This window comes from Siphateles boraxobius, unplaced genomic scaffold (assembly GCF_051911475.1).
Source record: "Siphateles boraxobius isolate OS27281-9 unplaced genomic scaffold, OSU_SipBor_1 94, whole genome shotgun sequence".
NCBI lineage: Eukaryota > Metazoa > Chordata > Actinopteri > Cypriniformes > Leuciscidae > Siphateles > Siphateles boraxobius.
The window spans coordinates 1,190,451-1,209,087 of record NW_027509224.1 but is presented as its reverse complement, the minus strand read 5'-3'; the positions used below and the strand labels follow the sequence as shown (position 1 = coordinate 1,209,087).

Below are 18,637 nucleotides of genomic sequence, written 5' to 3'. Positions count from 1 at the left end.
GAAATTGCCTGGTGCTAATTGTTTTCAGCACTATATTTTTGAGCATGTTTGTTCCATTAACATATTTGCATAATTCCTTTAGTAAATCAGATGCTAGAAGCATGAGCCATGAACTCAAAGTATTGAGACCTGCAAGGGCTGAGGGTGCCATTTGAGACAGGGCCAGAGAAAGGACAGATGGATAGATGGCATGACAGAGGAGAAAGATTAAAGACAAAATAGATGAGCGAAAGGTAAGAAATATGAAGAGATGGACTGGATGAACGATAAGAGGAGATTTATGGAGGTGTGATCTGACCTTGCGGTGCTCCTGCAGGTTGAGTGAGGATGAGCACTTCTTATTACAGATGGTGCATACCAACTTCCTGCGAGCACTCCCTACACACACACACACACACACAGATCATACATCACATGAGCAGTAGATCCTAATGGCATGAGGAGATGCTAATGGAGACACTGCATCAGTTCAAACAGTCTTTCAAATAAACATCAGGAAGTCCTTAAATAAATCAGTTCCTGGTTCAGCATGAAGTACACCACCAAGAAAAAAGTAAAAACAACTATATCTAACAGGGGGGAAAGGTCAGCTAACATGCATTTCCTGTAGAGAAGTAAGTGGATACAAGATCCGTCAATAACAGTTCTTAAAGCTCTGGTATTTTAAAAGGCTTTAAAAGGCCATATTCTACCCTTTGTAGCACTGTATTCTGTTATAAATCCACTCTGGTGTCAGTCAAGGTTTCTTGAAGTAAAAGCACTCGTAATTTAGGGGTTATTTACACGACAAGAATGTCCTAAAATGGAAAAGTTTTGCGTACAGACAAAAACGTTGTCAAAACGATCCCCATTCACACAGATCCATCAAAGTGACTAAAAACGTTGTATTCTGCTGCCAGGCCAGTAGTTGGCGATGTCACTTCGTAAACAAACACCACGCACCTGCGCACATATGCATTCTTCTAAATATGTTTTCACAAATTCACATTCATGAAGTTTATACAGAGATGATATCGCTATTATAAAAAAAAAAATTGCACTTTGAAACTCGTTAGCAAAAGTTAGCATTTTCAGGCCCACAAAATGCAGTTGTCGTGTAAATGAAAGGCCAAAATGCATAAGACGTTTTCTGTTTTTAGTTGTCGTGTAAATGCCCCCTTAGTTATTATTAGTATATATGTAATTATTTTCCACCCTCTCACTGATCCTTTTACATTTTTTGGTACTGTATCCTTACAAATTTCAATATCTAAATGAAATCTCTCGTGATTGGTTAATTTCAGCATACTGGTAAGCTTTTGAAATTTAGTAAGTGTTGCTATGTAACTGTGACCTATCACATGGTCACGAGGTAATGACTGTGATATCATAACTAACCATGACGATTTCTGAGTGTTAAGTTTTAAGGCACGAAATTAGGTGAAATTTTGCAAGCAAACATATGCATGCTCTTATACATGAAACACTGTTTACTCAGAGGTCAGTTTCAAACTAAGCAGCATTATATTGTTCAGCATGGCGAATTTGCATCTTAAAACTGCATGGGTAAATTCCAGACTGCACGGGTTCCTATTGAAATAACTGCATTTTGCCCATAAATTATAATTACTGACTATGTACTTAATTTAAGGTTAAAATAATATAGTGTGAGTTTGAATATAATTTTGCATGACCCTTATAGGCGTACTGAAAGCGACAATGGATAATAATTTACCTCATATCAAAATATGTTAAAGAAAACAAATATTTAAACTGTGAACTCAGTGTGAACAAACAAGCGTATTCTCTGACAAAGATTGTTTCGGTCACTCAGTATTTATTTTAAAAAATGTAAATATTTATGAATTTGATTATGTGCTTATCTATCTTGTGATTATCTATTTTGTTGCAAATGCAGTGCGCTTGCGGAGAGACTTCGCCCACACGCTCGTCTGATTGGCTGTGGCTCGTCTGGTTAGGAGACGGTGTTACTCGTGGTTTTGAGGATATTTTAACATCCAGAGTGATTCGAAACAATCATTTATGTACCTACAAGCACTCAGTAAATCGTACAGCTTTATACTGTTTGGATTCATTTGCGAAGAACTGATTGACTTGCATGTGGCCAAACTGTCCAATTATAATTACTGACAATAATATTGAAAACATTCTGAATCATGCTTTCATCAGCCGATTAGAGGTCTTTGGCTAATTTCCTCGGTTGTCTGCGCTTCTGGCTGAGAGTCTGGTGAAAAGATGAGTGCAGAGAGGGAGGGAGCGCTTAACGTTTATCTGACAGACAGAGGGGATGAAGAGCGGATTCAGAAACCAGGAGATTAATGAAGATGTTAAACAGCCGCTGATTAGACTCTCATTACAGACGGGTAATTTCACACTCGCCTCACTCTCGTTGCGCGCGCGCGCGCGCGTGTGTGTGTGTGTGTGTGTGTGTGTGTGTGTGTGTGTGTGTGTGTGTGTGTGTGTGTGTGTGACCAACCTGTATGGACGTTGCCTTTGTGTTTCTTCAGGGCGTCTTTACTTTTAAATCTTTTCCCACAGCTCTCTGACTTACAGATGAACCGACCATCTCCTTTACACGCCTCTTTATGCTGCTCGAAACTGGCACACACAAACAGAGTTTTTGTTCAAAATAAACATAAAACACTGTCTCCAACCAACTGTAATGCTCCTGTAATTCCAGGTGAAACAGAATATTCAATGCAAAAATATATGGATGGTGAAAAGTGAGCATTGTGCATTAGAATGGACACGTTTGATACGGTACAGTACGGTGAGACGGCTCCAGATTCGTGTACCTGGACTCTGAACAGAAAGTGCTGTGACACAGGACACACTGATGAACTTTTGAAGGGTCTTCTGATGAAGCTGAGCTCTCTGTACAGTGAAGAACACTACCAATAAACAGGATATCAGCATTACCACACATGAGACACTGTATATACTGTGAGTGTGAGTGTGTGTGTGTGTGTGTGTGTGTGTGTGTGTGTGTGTGTGTGTGTGTGTGTGTGTGTGTGTGTGTGTGTGTGTGTGTGTGTGTGTGTGTGTGTGTGTGTGTGTGTGTGGTACTGACTGGCGCTGCAGGGCCTGTTTGACAGGAAACTCTTTTCCGCAGGAGCGACATTTAAACTCTTTGTCCTCTGTACTTCCTCTCTGATGAAAGCTCTGAAGATGCTCCGCTAACATGTCTTCACTGGGGAAGTTGTTCTCACACAGTAGACATGGGTAATCTTCATTCTTAATCACCAGCTCTGCACACACACACACACACACACACACACACACACACACACAGATCTACGAACTACTGCTCGACTGATGTGGGTTTTGCTATGGCAGATAATGCTAACATATGTATCTTAAAACATAATGAAAGCAGTGGATTCTTGGATTAAGCACAATATTAAGCCTTTTTCAGTTTAACCCATTTTTTTCACATTGTTCATATAATAAATCTATCCTTTTTTCTTACAAATAATGTTTCAATGTCTGATTTAAGAAAGTCTAGAGTAGAAAAATTCATCCAAAAAAAGTATATCTTTATTATATCTAGTTTGATTAACTCAATAAAGTCTACTTCATCTTTATCATACTTGGCTGAAAAAAATCTAAAGTAAACAAGAATAACTGATATTAAATTACTATTATACTAGATCCTTTATTAAAGACCATATTAAAATCCATTTCAGACACACGAAACACACACCGGTTTCTGTGCTAAGGTGTTTGTTCTCCTCTTCCTCTTTGATGTCCTGATCTTCCTCCAGGTCCTCCTCTTCCTCCTCCATGTCACTGTCCAGGTAACCAATCAGAAGCTCTGTATCTGTCGCAATGTCATCAACAGCCAGATAGAAGATATTTTCTCCATCCTGTTAAAAGAAACGGTGTCAGCTACTTGACAAAAAAATTTCTTTTGATATTTCTATTCATCAAAGAAACCTGATAAAAATGTATCACGGTTTCCACAAAAATATGAATCCGCACAACTATTTTCAACATTGATAATAATCAGAAATATTTTTTGGTCAGCAAATCAGCATTTTATCTCCCAATAAAACAATTTTTGACATCATTTTTTAATAAACTTTCATGCCAAATGGTTTTTCATGCATAGATGTACCCCAATTAACACAAATTCATAATGGTTGGTACCTAAGAATTGAAGCACTTGACAGACAAATCATCTTTTCCGATCATCTTTTTGTCCCCAATCATTCAAATCATTCAAATCATGTCCCCAATCATCTTTTTTCAACTTCACTTAAAAGTAACTTATTCTCTTTAAAATAAAATACTATTTATTTTGATTGCGATTGAACTTTTCACCTTTTTTCCCTCAAACTTCAGTCAACCCTGTTACATTGGTGGCAATTGCCCTTTAAAATCTTAAGCATATTCCCTAAATCACATGACTTACCAACAAGTGACATCATTTCCTTAAAGGGAAAGCAACTCCAAGAACAAAGTATTAGTCATACACTTTTCTCCTCATAAATCTCTGCTCCTCATTTTTATGTGACTTATCTAATAGTGTAAAACATAGCATGTCCACCCTGTTGAGTCCGTTTATACTGAACATGAAATTGTTTATTTTATAAAACAGATTTTAAATATCTACTTAAATTATTCCCGTTAATCTTGTTGTCCCTTTCTAGATAGTTTATTATTGGCCTTATTATGACATCATCTTAAAGGGGTGGTAAAACACGATTTCACTTTTCTAACTTTAGCTAGTGTGTAATGTTGCTGCTTGAGCATTAACTAGATCTGCAAAGTTACAACGCTCAAAGTTCAAAGCAAAGGGAGATATTTGCTTTCAAAGAAATCAATTTCTAAGGACTTCAGCAAACGGCCGGTAGGGACTACACGACATTTCTCCAGGGTTGCTGACATCACTAACACCACTAAACCCCTCCTCCGAGAATACTAAATAAGGGCAAGGCCATTATGTCTTTGGAGAAGAGTTGTTGTGGTATAACGTTAGTAGGCTGGAGTGTTGTTGCGCAATGCCGTGGAACGCTGTTATTTTCATCCGGATTGCAGGTCCACTGTGTTCAGCCTTCCTAGGGTCGCGGGAGTTAGGGATCAGTGGTTAAAATTTATTTTTCTTAACTCTGTCCCTCATAGTTATGACCCAAATCTCACTCTCTGTGCTGCACATTTTACGGAGGAAAGCTTTCACAATCTTCGCAAGCTCAATGCAGGATTCGCACATCGGCTTGTCCTGAAAGATGGAGCAGTTCCAACTTTAGGAACAGAAGCTGTTGTTTACGGGCCACAACCTGTAAGTATGATTTATTTTTCGTCGATGTGTTTTCCTGTAATAGTTCGTATTGTTAATTGTACGCTGTAGCAAGGAAGTAAACAAATGACAACGCTGTTTGGCTCTGCAGACCAGTTTGTTAAATGCTCATTCATACTTAATGTTTTCCAACAAACACCTAACGTTACAAACTTATTTTTAATCTCAACAGCGAACTTGGAATTATTGTAAATTATTCTTTGATTAGAGCTTTTATGTATTGTTTATCTACATGCTTGTTTATCTACAGGCATGATAAACATGGTTCTGTGTTTTTGATTTGGCTACTTTAGTGAAGCTAATGTTTAGTGTTCGGTGTTGGGTTAATAGTTCTGGCAACAGATATTTGTCAAACAATCGTTCTAAAAAAACAAAAGTAACGGTGCCATACAGTCAGTAACGATCACTATAGATCCGCAGTCTTTACTCAAATCCCTCTGAGGACTGTAGTATAATTTGTTAGAAAGATTATATGAAATTCTTGTTTATGAATATGAAGCTTATTTTTTGTAATACTATAATAATTAGTACAATTTAATTACAGCGTATCTAAAAAGAAATGAGACAGAAACATCAACAAAAAGCAAACCTTTCTGAAACGTCGTTTAACAGCCGTTCTTGAACAGGTTCTGCTCGATCATCTTCACTAACATTCTCTGGGTCCGATTGACGCCATTGTTTATAATACACCAAAGCACAAACTACCGGTAAAGGTACAGGGCGTGACGTTTCCGGAAAACGTGCACTAGTTGGTTAGCGAATCACAACACACTGGGCCAGCTAACCAATCTGAGCCCATTGCGTAGTTTTGAGGGACTGGCTTCATAGAACCAGGAAACCATCAGAACGTTTTTACAGAGCAGTGTAGAATAAAGGTAAAATATTGAAAAATAATGCAATTTTTTAAAAACGAAGCATGAACACATGTTACAGTTCACCCCACAAACACAATCAAGCCTTCGAAAAAATGTGTTTTATCACCCCTTTAAAACGTCCTCACTGTTCCATGTTGCATTGTAAATATGTCATGTAACAGTGTGGACAAATGCCATAGAATGTGAAATTTGAAATATTCGGCCAGGATTATTAGCTTATACTAGCCTGAGCTTGACTGGTATGTTTTTTTTTATGATAGACAGACATTTTCTCTCTCTGACTAGACTAAAAAATAATTGAGTTTTAAAAATGTTTTCAACAAACCTGGTCAGTCCAAAATCCACCAAACTGTAGGAATGACCTAACAAACAAAAATCAGCTCCTGGTATTACAAATTTCTATATCAGATTCTTTAACATAACTTTTGAATTTTTACATTGTTGATAATTACTGGATATTGTTTTATTTTTTTACTGAAACACTGAAAAAAAAGACTTTCCATTTGTAGGCGTCAATCCTTGAAGTTAGATTTACATGACCCCATTAAATATCTCCAGTCATAAGTTATAAACGCCAAAGGATTCGGCTTTCTGGTCCCTGTGTGCTCAGAAATTATGACTTTTCCATAACTTTTAACATTGTTGTATTAATTTCCAGGCTTCTGAAATCACCGTTTTTTTCCATGTTTTCCATGACCATCGGAAACCCGTGTGAGTGAACGCCTACACTTTATTAACTTGAGTTAAAGCAGTCAGCAAAGTTTTGTCTGGTTCAATTTCAAAAAACACAACTAGCACCAATTGTGTAAATCTATCAAATGTGTCTTATTACAAAGGGAATAAACTGAATTAGACGTTGAAAAGCAAAGATCCAGGTGTCGTCTGACACTGAACAGACAACATAACAGAGAACCGCTGGGAGGACCAATCAAACACTCACACGAGGGGAAGCGTAAGATCAACAGTGCATCCTGATTAAGGTCAAAGGGCAAACACTTCAACCTCTGTTTAATGGCTTTATCAGACCTTCATTTCCTCAAAGGTCATGCAGAAATAAGCATAGTTGCTGTACATTATGTTAAAAACGGAGCCAGAGATTTATCCACAGGGAGATGCTGAGAGAAGTGTCATGTGTGAGGAAACGCAGACTCAGTTCTCTTGATTTGGTTGTAATGGCCATCAGATCGTCAACGTCTCAAACTCACCAGAGACCACAACTGGCAAAAAAAATTCACAAATACTGTCATGCTTTCGCAAATGATTCTTCATCCATCTATGCAAAAAATAAATAAATAAATAAATCATGATAAAAAAATGTTAATGTAAAATTTAATTAAAATGATTAATAATATAGTTAAAGCTCCAGTCTGTAACTTTTTTGGGTTAAAAATGATCCAAAATAAATGTTGAGCAAGTACATAACCAGCCAGTGTTCAACACTATCTGCTTGCCTTAGCTCGATTCAAAACGGTAAGCTTGTAATAATGATTTTAACTCCAGTGGTACTGGTGGATTTCCACGGGAAATTTGAGCATGACTTTGTGTCATTACGTCACATCTGTACACATACAGAAGAGTCTCGGCTAGTAGACTATGAGTGTGAGGATGTTGGAGGTGGAGATTTATAGCCTTTTCTCACAGCACTTGATATAATTAAACTTATTCATTTGATGGTGGATCCAGAAAGGTTCAAACGACAATCACCAGTGACAGCTGTAGACTCACCCGTTGTAAAATACAAAAGACTTCAGAGTGGCTACAGAAAAAGAGACTGTAACCGGCCCATGCGAAAACAAGGATAAATATCGTAAGGAAATTAAATGTAGTCACGCAATGCTAATGTTGTTAACATTAACAATTTGAGAACAAAGTATAAATTGCACGGTGTGACGTGATATTATAAGCGATCGTTAGATTTAATCAGCGCGATTTAATGCTTTTTCTCGCTTAGTTGGTCAGAAGAAAAGTGGATGTTACTTAAATGACATTTTCCGGTGAAAATTCTTATGTTGGTCAAACTTCCAAAAAGTATAATCCGTGATTGTGAATGGCAGTATCCACACCGGCGGCGACTGACAGCCGCACATTCTCCTCAAAACATTCATTGCGCAGTGCCGTGCCGAGGCACAACCCACGTACAGTATGGGTGGGAAAAATGTGATTCTTAGATGCATCACGATGCGGACGTGGACGATTCTGAATCGATTCACAAATCGATTTTCTAAAAACGGAACGCAAAAGGCGTAACTCTGAAGCGCGGGCGTGCAGCGCTGGACAGTCTGTGGCGTGAGCATAACAGAGACGCATGATGGCTGAACGCGAAATCCGAACGACACACTCTTTGTTAAAAGCTAACATAAGGAAAATTTGCATAATTTCATTGTGGCCTTTTTTCTATTTTTTTTATGAAAGCTGCTTTCTGTTTTGTTTAGTTTTCACATCAATATGCTGTAAACCGTTCTGTTAAACGTTACGTTATACGTAGGTTTACTGTACTGCCCTCCACAGGCAGTGTGTATCAGTGCAATGCCAGTCACAAAAAGTTACATTTTGACTGTGCTCTCTGCAGATGTTCATTCCCTTTTTTTGTATAAGCTGTTTTTGATTGTGGTATACAGCAACAATTTAAAGTCATACGTCTTAGACTCTTTATTATGTATTTGTGTATAAGAGCAGCTTTGTCTGTTACTAATTATTAAGTCCACAAGCATTATTTTTGTATGAGAGCTGCTGGTACATAATTCTTTATTTTTGTAGGAAAGCTGTTTGTGATTTTGCTACAGTGAAATGTTTATTTATTTTTTGTCTGAAGGATTATATTGCTCATTGCACATAACAGGAGGATGTTGGTTAGAAGTCTATTATTTGATGTTAGAGATTCAGAATATGCTGAAGTTTGTATTCATTGACTAAAAGATGCTGCTAGATTAGGCACACGTTTCTTTTCCTGTTGGTTCTTTGCAATGTTGGGACATATGCTGCCAAATGTAACCTTACAGTTGACTTGCCAAATCACTTCCATTTGTTTTATTAATAAAAGATATTGGAAGTAAATTCTTTATGGGTCATTATAAATACTTTGCTTTAAAAGTACCAAGTAGTCAAAAACAGCTTTTAACTTCCAAGCGGCCAAAACAACTCGTTTCAGATGACGTCATAATAATTTAACAGCAATCATGATTGTTATTCATGATTATAATATCAGAATACAGTAATTATCAGTGTAACCATTATCATACAACCCTAGGAACACGTCTAACATGCAGAATCATTTCGCACATTTCCACATTCGACTGTGATTGGGTCACGGCAGATTGCCAAGTCACTGCACTATTGATAGATACTCAACTGCCGTATCCAACTCATGTCACCTCAAATGTTTATGCCTACATGTGTACGCCCACATGTCTTTGCGCGTGTGTGTGTGTGTGTGTGTGTGTGTGTGTGTGTGTGTGTGTGTGTGTGTGTGTGTATATGAGTAATTCATCTAAGGCTCATTGCACTTCTCTTATCTCCGCACTCTTTGGTGTTTTCAGATCTCTGGCACTGTGAACGCACATCACTACCACTAGACATAACAAACGACTCACTCCATCTCATTCCCTCCGCTGTCTGCATCTGTTTCAAAGCCTTATGCAAAGCTGCTGTCACACACTATGTGCCTCTGGTCCAAAAACCTAATGAGTGTCCTACGTAGACAGCATTTTAAGGAATCACAGGTGCGCTCCTTATGCGAAAGCAGTTGCAAAAGGCAAGCAGATATGTTAAATTATAAAATGTTAAGGCTGCATCGCATGTGTTCCTCACTAAAAAGGAAAACATAGTGGAAAAAAAATCCCTCTAAAGTGAGAGAAATGACAAATTAATAACAAAAATACAGAAAAAAAATTTTTCAATCAAATTGTTCTAATCAAAGCGGCAAAATCATGTGACAAACTTGAAATCGTTGCAAAATCTGCAGGAATCTATCATCCTTGCAAAAAAATTAATAATAATAGAAATCTGCATTTTATGACTGTAACTGTAACCATGGATCCCGAGAAGGGAACGAGACGCTGTGTCCAATGATGCCGCTATGGGTAACACCTCGCCATGACTGCGTCTGAAGCACATGTGCATCTATTCCAATTCTGATTGGTGCTACATCACCGTGTGACGGCGTACTTCGAAGCTATAAAGCATACCCGAAAGCTCAGGAAGAGACAGCTATATAATCTCTGCATTAATATAATTAATAGTAATATAACATTAATATAATCTCTGCATTAATATAATTAATAGTAATGGGCCGTCCAGCAGGAATGATTTATCTTTCTCCTTAACGCCAGAGAGGTTCAACCGACTCTTTGGTGGCCCGAAGAGACAGGTCTGGGGCCCGACGAAGTTCTTTAACCCCCTCACATTCATCCAGGTCCTCAGAAGGTCAGCCTGGTGTGCCTGAAGAACTCATGACCCACTGCCATTTCAGCCTTGCCCACCAAAGATAACGGTGTTCTTCATGCAAGAAGTCAGCAAGGTCGGGGCCATGAGGGTCAATGCTAGCCTGGCTCCGCCCTCCTACCTACTTCCGCTCAATTTTCATTTCCCTTCAGTACTAGGTCTGTGATTGTGCTGTAGTCTTTGGTTTTCCACGATAAATTTTTTACCGGGCCAATCAGCAAACAGTGGGAGTGGCTGAGAACGATGACGTTGATGTTGTGTGTTATTTTGAGTTGTAGTTCAGTAATGGCAGCGGAGAAAGATGCGAGCGAAGCCATTCGGTCCGTTGTGGCAACGCTGCCGAATATCAAAAAGTTAAAGCCGGAGCAAGAACAATCTTTGCTTAGTTTTGTTGGTGACAATGATGTTGTATGCGCATGACATACGTCACGACCAAACGTTAGCGATTGGTTATGGCAGATCCAGAGTGACTCGGGGCAGATCCAACAGTTTTAGACTTCAATAGAGTACCCGCCTACAAGGAAGTTAACGCTTGTCAATGGAGCGGTGCCAGACTCTATGTACAAATGAAATGTACGAGAGTCTGGGGGGACCAGGCTAGATCAATGCAGCTACAGGGGAGAGATAGCTAGCCAGCGTCTCTTCAACCCTGGGCATCGTCCCATCCCTGCGCTCCCTCATCCCCACGACCGAAGAATAGAATTGTGGGGCTGGAGATATGAGCCGAGAATGGTTTATTCCAGGACCTCGACACCTCAGTGTCAGGCCCAGACACAGAGGTTGTGCTTTACTGGGCAGGAGGCACTCGTCTTACTCCCTTCCTGCTTCTCGGCCAGCCCGTCGATTTGCAATTTGGCCATGGCACATGTCACTATCTCCACCAGCTCCTCAAATCCTGGAAATCCTTTCCCTTGATGCTGACAATATCCAAAGCCAACATACAGCGCCTTCACTCAGGGCAGAAGAAGCCACAGAGCGGTAGGGTTGGGTATCGTTTCAATTTTAGCAAATCCGATTCTGATTCTGCTTATCCAATCCGGTTCTTATCGATTCATGTTTCCGATTCTAATATTTTTTGGAGAGAAAAAAAAGGGAAAATACTTGAAGAATTTAAGCAAAAACCAATAAAATGTCTAAAGTTAAAGGAGTCTCTTCAAATAAAGATTGTGTTGATTAGATTATTACTCCAGTAGGTGGCAAAAATCGACTGTTCATATTTTTTCCATTGAATAATTTATTCAAGAAGACTAGAGAGATTCATTAAAAACGTGAATCATCCATTAATTAAACAGGTATTTATGAATGAGACACTGAATTAATTAGTTTTAAACATGTTTGAATTAATGATTCAAATTATTATTATTTTTTTTTTAAATAGACATGTTATTCAAAACAAAAACGATTTTAACCAAATAGATTCTCAGTTTATCCATAATTAGGGGTCATTAACATACCGCGTCTAAAAACGCATGGAAAGCGCGGTCGCGCCACTTTCTCCTTCTTTCCAAAGCGCTTGCGCTCCCGTAACGTCTGTCGTTGCCATCCAACCATGGACGAGGAATGATGACGAGAAAGTATCACCAAAGAAATCATTGATACTAGCCCTTGCATTAGCTTTACTACTAGATATATTCATGGAGATGAGAAATAAAAACCCGCTCTGTACAGCTACGATCAGCTGTTCAGCCGAGCTTTCGATGCTGTTACGAAAGGTCAGTTGGTTTTTGTCACATGACCTGCGGTATTCTGAAAAGTTGAGATGTATGCCCGCCTGAAAAACCAGCACGTTGCACCGCATGCACGTCGCGACCGCATCACTTCCATTATGAGCGCGCTTGCCGGGCGTCTACATTTGAAATAACGAATTTGCACCCGCAAAAAACGAGATATGTGAACGGCCCCAAAGTCAGGACTCGATAAGCGGAATCGAAATGCGTGCGTCTTGTCCCCGGTTTTTGGAAATGTGTTACCGGTTCTAAAATGGAACCGGTTCTCGATACCCAACCCTACATACCCCTTTTCCACCAAAGCATTTTGAGAGCCGGTTCGGAGCCGGTGCCTACTCGCGAACCAGTTCTTTGTGTTTCGACAGCCAAAGAACCAGTTCTCGACCAGGAAAACTGGTTCCAAAGCTGCACCAACTCTTTGCTGGACTAGAACCGTTCTTTTACCACTCATGCTTACGTCGGGGACTGGGGGCGGGTTTAGATGTGTTCTAAACATCTTTTCTGACCACAATATAGGATCGCAAAGCCAGGAGAAACATTTGCAGAAACACGATGTAGTCCGCCATTGTAATTGTTATGCTTGAAGTTGGCGCAAGCGTTTCTATTTTTCTTTATTGAAAACATTATGTAAGCAATGAAGAAAACAGTCACAATATAGAACAAATAAACGGAAAAAAGACACAAGTAAGGGGTACATGACTAATCAGAAAAGATTACATATCAAAGGAAAAGATTAAAAGACTTACATATTTCAATTGTTTTTAAAGCCTTCTTGGTACACGAGTTAGAGATAAACCCAAAGTAATGTTGTACTTGCAAGCGTTTCTAGCTAAGACGTATAGCGACGTACACAGTGACGTAACGACGTCGTTCGCTGGGCGCTCTAGTCAGTGGAAAAACAAACAGGTTTTGAGAAGGTTCGCAAGTTGAACCAACGCCGAACCAACTTTGAACCAGCGCCAGTTCCGAACCAGTTCTTTTTTGGTGGAAAAGGGGTACTGAGCGGGCTTCCGGATCCCGAGTGAAAGCACTGGAGCCCGCAGGTGAGAGCTGAGAAACCCGTCCCATCTGCGACCCCCACAATGCGTGAGCCTGACCGCTCTCATCAAAGAGCGGAGCCGATCACAGTGAGCACAGCCAGCGCCCCCTCGAGAGATGACAGTGCTCCCAGGCAGCTCACACAGAGATCTGAATTGCTTATTTACCATTTTATAAAGCTAAAATAGATCAGTATAGCCTTACGGGACAAACAAACATAAGACAGACAGTATACAAAGAGCGCTTGCTGAAGACACAGAAGCTAACGGCTTCCACGGTACGCCATAGCGGCGTCACTGGATGCAACGTGGAGTTCCCTAGAAAGGGAACTTTCCTCACGCAAAATTCACAATGCATGGGGAAATCTTTCGTCCTCACGTGAAAATCATAATCACAAATTCTTTGTGGGGAAATCTTTTGCTCTCAAACGAAATACCCAGTGTGGATTCCTATTGAAGTGATTACATTTTGCCGAACAATGGTATATGTGACTGCACCTTTAGAGGTGGAGTCCAGCTATATTAAAATGATTTATGAGTCAAGCCTTAGTTACACTGGCATACTTTGATGCACAAACTGTTTGTCTATGTAGAGTTTTCCTACCTCAAATAAAGTACACAGCAACCGTGTGTATTTGAGAGAGAGTCTGTGGTTATCAGCCTGTGGCATTTTGTCATACCTGAATGGCGGCCAGGTTCTTCTGCTCCTGTGAAGGGGCTTGATGAACGAAGCGAAGCCAGTTAGCATGACGAGGGCTACTAGCGTCCAGGATATACAGCACGTCACCTTTATTCCCTCGAACCTACAGAAGCACACAGATTCAAAGGTTATACACAGGTTAACTCACAAAATTAGATCATTTTTTTAGGCCACACCAAAGGAATTTCAACCTCTCCAACAGAAAAAAAATGAAACGCCATGTTTGTAGTTCTTCCATTATTTCTGTGACGTAGCTACTTCACCATGTAACATTTGCATAACCCCGCCTACTGGCTTTCTTGGTACGCCCAAAAAAAAAACTGTTGGGCAAGTGATTTTGATCAGACGCTTCAAAGGCTTTCAATACTGACGGCATATACAATACTGTTTACAATTGCTTATCAGGCTAAGTCTCGGGAGCTGAAAACATATTATGGTAAAGCGTGCAACATTTCCGACACACATAAGCGGTAGACCAATCACAACAAACTGGGCCAGCTAATCAATCAGATACAGACAGTGCTATGCTGGCATAATAATGTCATGATGATACTTTGATTTTATTGTTTAGCGTTTTTAGTTTTTATTTATTTAAACTAGTATACATTTTAATCTGCCATTTATCACCCATAACATGAAAAATAGCAATATCGGCCAGAATTTTTATATTAGCCTAAATTCCTACTTATTATGCAAATATAATCACAATCTTTGTTGATACAACCAGGCCCACAAGTCTATCCAGTGACAATGTATTTCAACGTACCTTACACAGCAGTTATAAAGCACTTTTTTTACTAAAAAAAAAAAATTACTTAAGGTGCAGTGTGTGATTTTTAGCGGCTTCTAGTGGTGAGGTTATGAAGTGCAACCAACAAAAGTTACGGTGGCCGACAGGAAAATGTCATCGTCTGAGACAGCAGAGAGTAGCCAGTTCAGCAATGAGGTTTCTTTACAAGGATAAATTAAGAAATTGTGATTACTTAATTATTCAGTAAAACTATATGTTATTGCGAATATTATTGTTACTTGTTCATCATTGTGTCAGTGTTTTATTCGCTGAACTAAGCTTGCTTCCTTGCATAAAACGTGTTTGTCCATTTAGGGCCACCATAGAAACATCCAATATGTCAACAAATGGATAAACAACATTTCGACCTCCATAGAAGGGGGAGCCGATGGTTATGGAGATGTCTCATTCTAAGGTAATAAAAACATAACGGTTCATTATGCAAGGTATTTATACTAGGGCTGCAACTAACGATTATTTTAATAATCGATTAATCTGTCGATTATTTTTTCGATTAATCGATTAATCGGATTAAAAAAACAGAAGGAAAAAAAGCATTAATTTCCAACCCTTTATTCAAAAACAGAACTGACAGTGCAAATTCACAGTGCGAAAGTGCACAAACAGGTCACTCCTTGAACATCCCTGAGCTGTTAAAGTAATAATAATAATAAAAAAAATGGACTAATACAAAAAACATACACATGTATGCTTTACATCTGCCAAATATATAGGCTTTTTTAAAATAGTGAACAAAAAGATGTATATTTTTGTAAAAAGGGACCTGAGCTGTTAGAACAATAAATAATTTGATTTTAAAATGATTTGTTTGAACGTCAGAACTTGCTCTCTACACTACACTCACAGACGCACACACTCACAAAGTCTCACACTCACAGATGCACACACTCACAGACGCACACACTCACAAAGTCTCACACTCACAGATGCACACACTCACAGACGCACACACTCACAAAGTCTCACACTCACAGATGCACACACTCACAGACGCACACACTCACAAAGTCTCACACTCACAGATGCACACACTCACAGACGCACACACTCACAAAGTCTCACACTCACAGACGCACACACTCACAAAGTCTCACACTCACAGACGCACACACTCACAAAGTCTCACATTCACAGACGCACACAATCACAAACTCTCACACTCACAGACGCACACATTCACAAACTCTCACACTCACAGACTCACACTCACAGACTCTCACACTCACAGACACACACACTCACAAACTCTAACACTCACAGACGCACACACTCACAGACGCACACACTCACAAACTCACACTCACAGACGCACACTCACAGACGCACACACTCAAACTCTCACACTCACAGACTCTCACACTCACAGACGCACACACTCACAGACTCTCACACACACAGACGCACACACTCACAGACGCACACACTCAAACTCTCACACTCACAGACTCTCACACTCACAGACGCACACACTCACAGACTCTCACACTCACAGACTCTCACACTCACAGACTCTCACACTCACAGACACACAAACTCACACTCACAGACGCACACACTCAAACTCTCACACTCACAGACGCACACACTCACAGATGCACACACTCACAAACTCTCACACTCACAGACGCACACACTCACAGACTCTCACACTCACAGACTCTCACACTCACAGACGCACACACTCACAGACTCACACACTCACACACTCACAGACGCACACACTCACAGACGCACACACTCAAACTCTCACACTCACAGACTCTCACACTCACAGACGCACACACTCACAGACGCACACACTCACAGACTCTCACACTCACAGACTCTCACACTCACAGACTCTCACACTCACAGACTCTCACACTCACAGACGCACACACTCACAGACTCTCACACTCACAGACTCTCACACTCACAGACACACACACTCACAAACTCTAACACTCACAGACGCACACACTCACAAACTCACACTCACAGACGCACACACTCAAACTCTCACACTCACAGACTCTCACACTCACAGATGCACACACTCACAAACTCTCACACTCACAGACGCACACACTCACAGACGCACACACTCACAGACGCACACTCACAGACGCACACACTCACAAACTCACACTCACAGATGCACACACTCACAAACTCTCACACTCACAGACTCTCACACTCACAGACTCTCACACTCACAGATGCACACACTCACAAACTCTCACACTCACAGACGCACACACTCACAGACGCACACACTCACAAACTCTCACACTCACAGACTCTCACACTCACAGATGCACACACTCACAAACTCTCACACTCACAGACGCACACACTCACAGATGCACACACTCACAGATGCTCACACTCACAGACTCTCACACTCACAGACTCTCACACTCACAGACTCTCACACTCACAGACTCTCACACTCACAGACTCTCACACTCACAGATGCACACACTCACAAACTCTCACACTTACAGACGCACACACTCACAGATGCACACACTCACAAACTCTCACACTCACAGACTCTCACACTCACAGATGCACACACTCACAAACTCTCACACTCACAGACGCACACACTCACAGACGCACACACTCACAAACTCTCACACTCACAGACTCTCACACTCACAGATGCACACACTCACAAACTCTCACACTCACAGACGCACACACTCACAGATGCACACACTCACAAACTCTCACACTCACAGACTCTCACACTCACAGACTCTCACACTCACAGACTCTCACACTCACAGATGCACACACTCACAAACTCTCACACTTACAGACGCGCACACTCACAGATGCACACACTCACAAACTCTCACACTCACAGACTCTCACACTCACAGACACACACACTCACAAACTCTCACACTCACAGACTCTCACACTCACAGATGCACACACTCACAAACTCTCACACTCACAGACGCACACACTCACAAACTCACACTCACAGACGCACACACTCACAAACGCACACTCACAGACGCACACACTCACAAACTCACACTCACAGATGCACACACTCACAAACGCACACTCACAGACGCTCACACTCACAGACTCTCACACTCACAGATGCACACACTCACAAACTCTCACACTCACAGACGCACACACTCACAGACGCACACACTCACAAACTCTCACACTCACAGACTCTCACACTCACAGATGCACACACTCACAAACTCTCACACTCACAGACGCACACACTCACAGACGCACACACTCACAAACTCTCACACTCACAGACTCTCACACTCACAGACTCTCACACTCACAGACTCTCACACTCACAGATGCACACACTCACAAACTCTCACACTTACAGACGCACACACTCACAGATGCACACACTCACAAACTCTCACACTCACAGACTCTCACACTCACAGATGCACACACTCACAAACACTCACAGACGCACACACTCACAAACTCACACTCACAGACGCACACACTCACAAACTTGTGTGTTGTTTTGTTTTTTGTCAAATATGTTGTAATCTAACAAAATGTTTGACATTATTTGACAAGCACATGCACACAAAAGACAAGTCTCGTGCAGTCGGATAATAGGTAATAATAATAGCAACAATAATAATTACAACAGAAGATAATATCTCTAGTCTATCCTAATATTAATTATAAATACAATGTATATAAAATATATACAATGGATTGACTACCTCATATGGTGTGTAAGGCCTATTTTGCAGCT

At 40.5% G+C, this 18,637-nt stretch overlaps 1 protein-coding gene across 1 annotated transcript in view; it reads right to left on the bottom strand.

The window, feature by feature from the left end:
- prdm5 (PR domain containing 5) overlaps positions 1-18,637 on the bottom strand; it is a 90,889-nt gene that overhangs the window by 63,423 nt on the left and 8,829 nt on the right. The window contains exons 3-8 of the mRNA XM_077224942.1: positions 14,059-14,181; positions 3,704-3,866; positions 3,071-3,248; positions 2,796-2,891; positions 2,477-2,598; positions 299-378 (exon numbers count right to left, since the gene is read on the bottom strand). Of these exons, the coding sequence (XP_077081057.1) occupies positions 299-378; positions 2,477-2,598; positions 2,796-2,891; positions 3,071-3,248; positions 3,704-3,866; positions 14,059-14,181 (762 nt within the window). The remainder of the gene's footprint in view (positions 1-298; positions 379-2,476; positions 2,599-2,795; positions 2,892-3,070; positions 3,249-3,703; positions 3,867-14,058; positions 14,182-18,637) is intronic.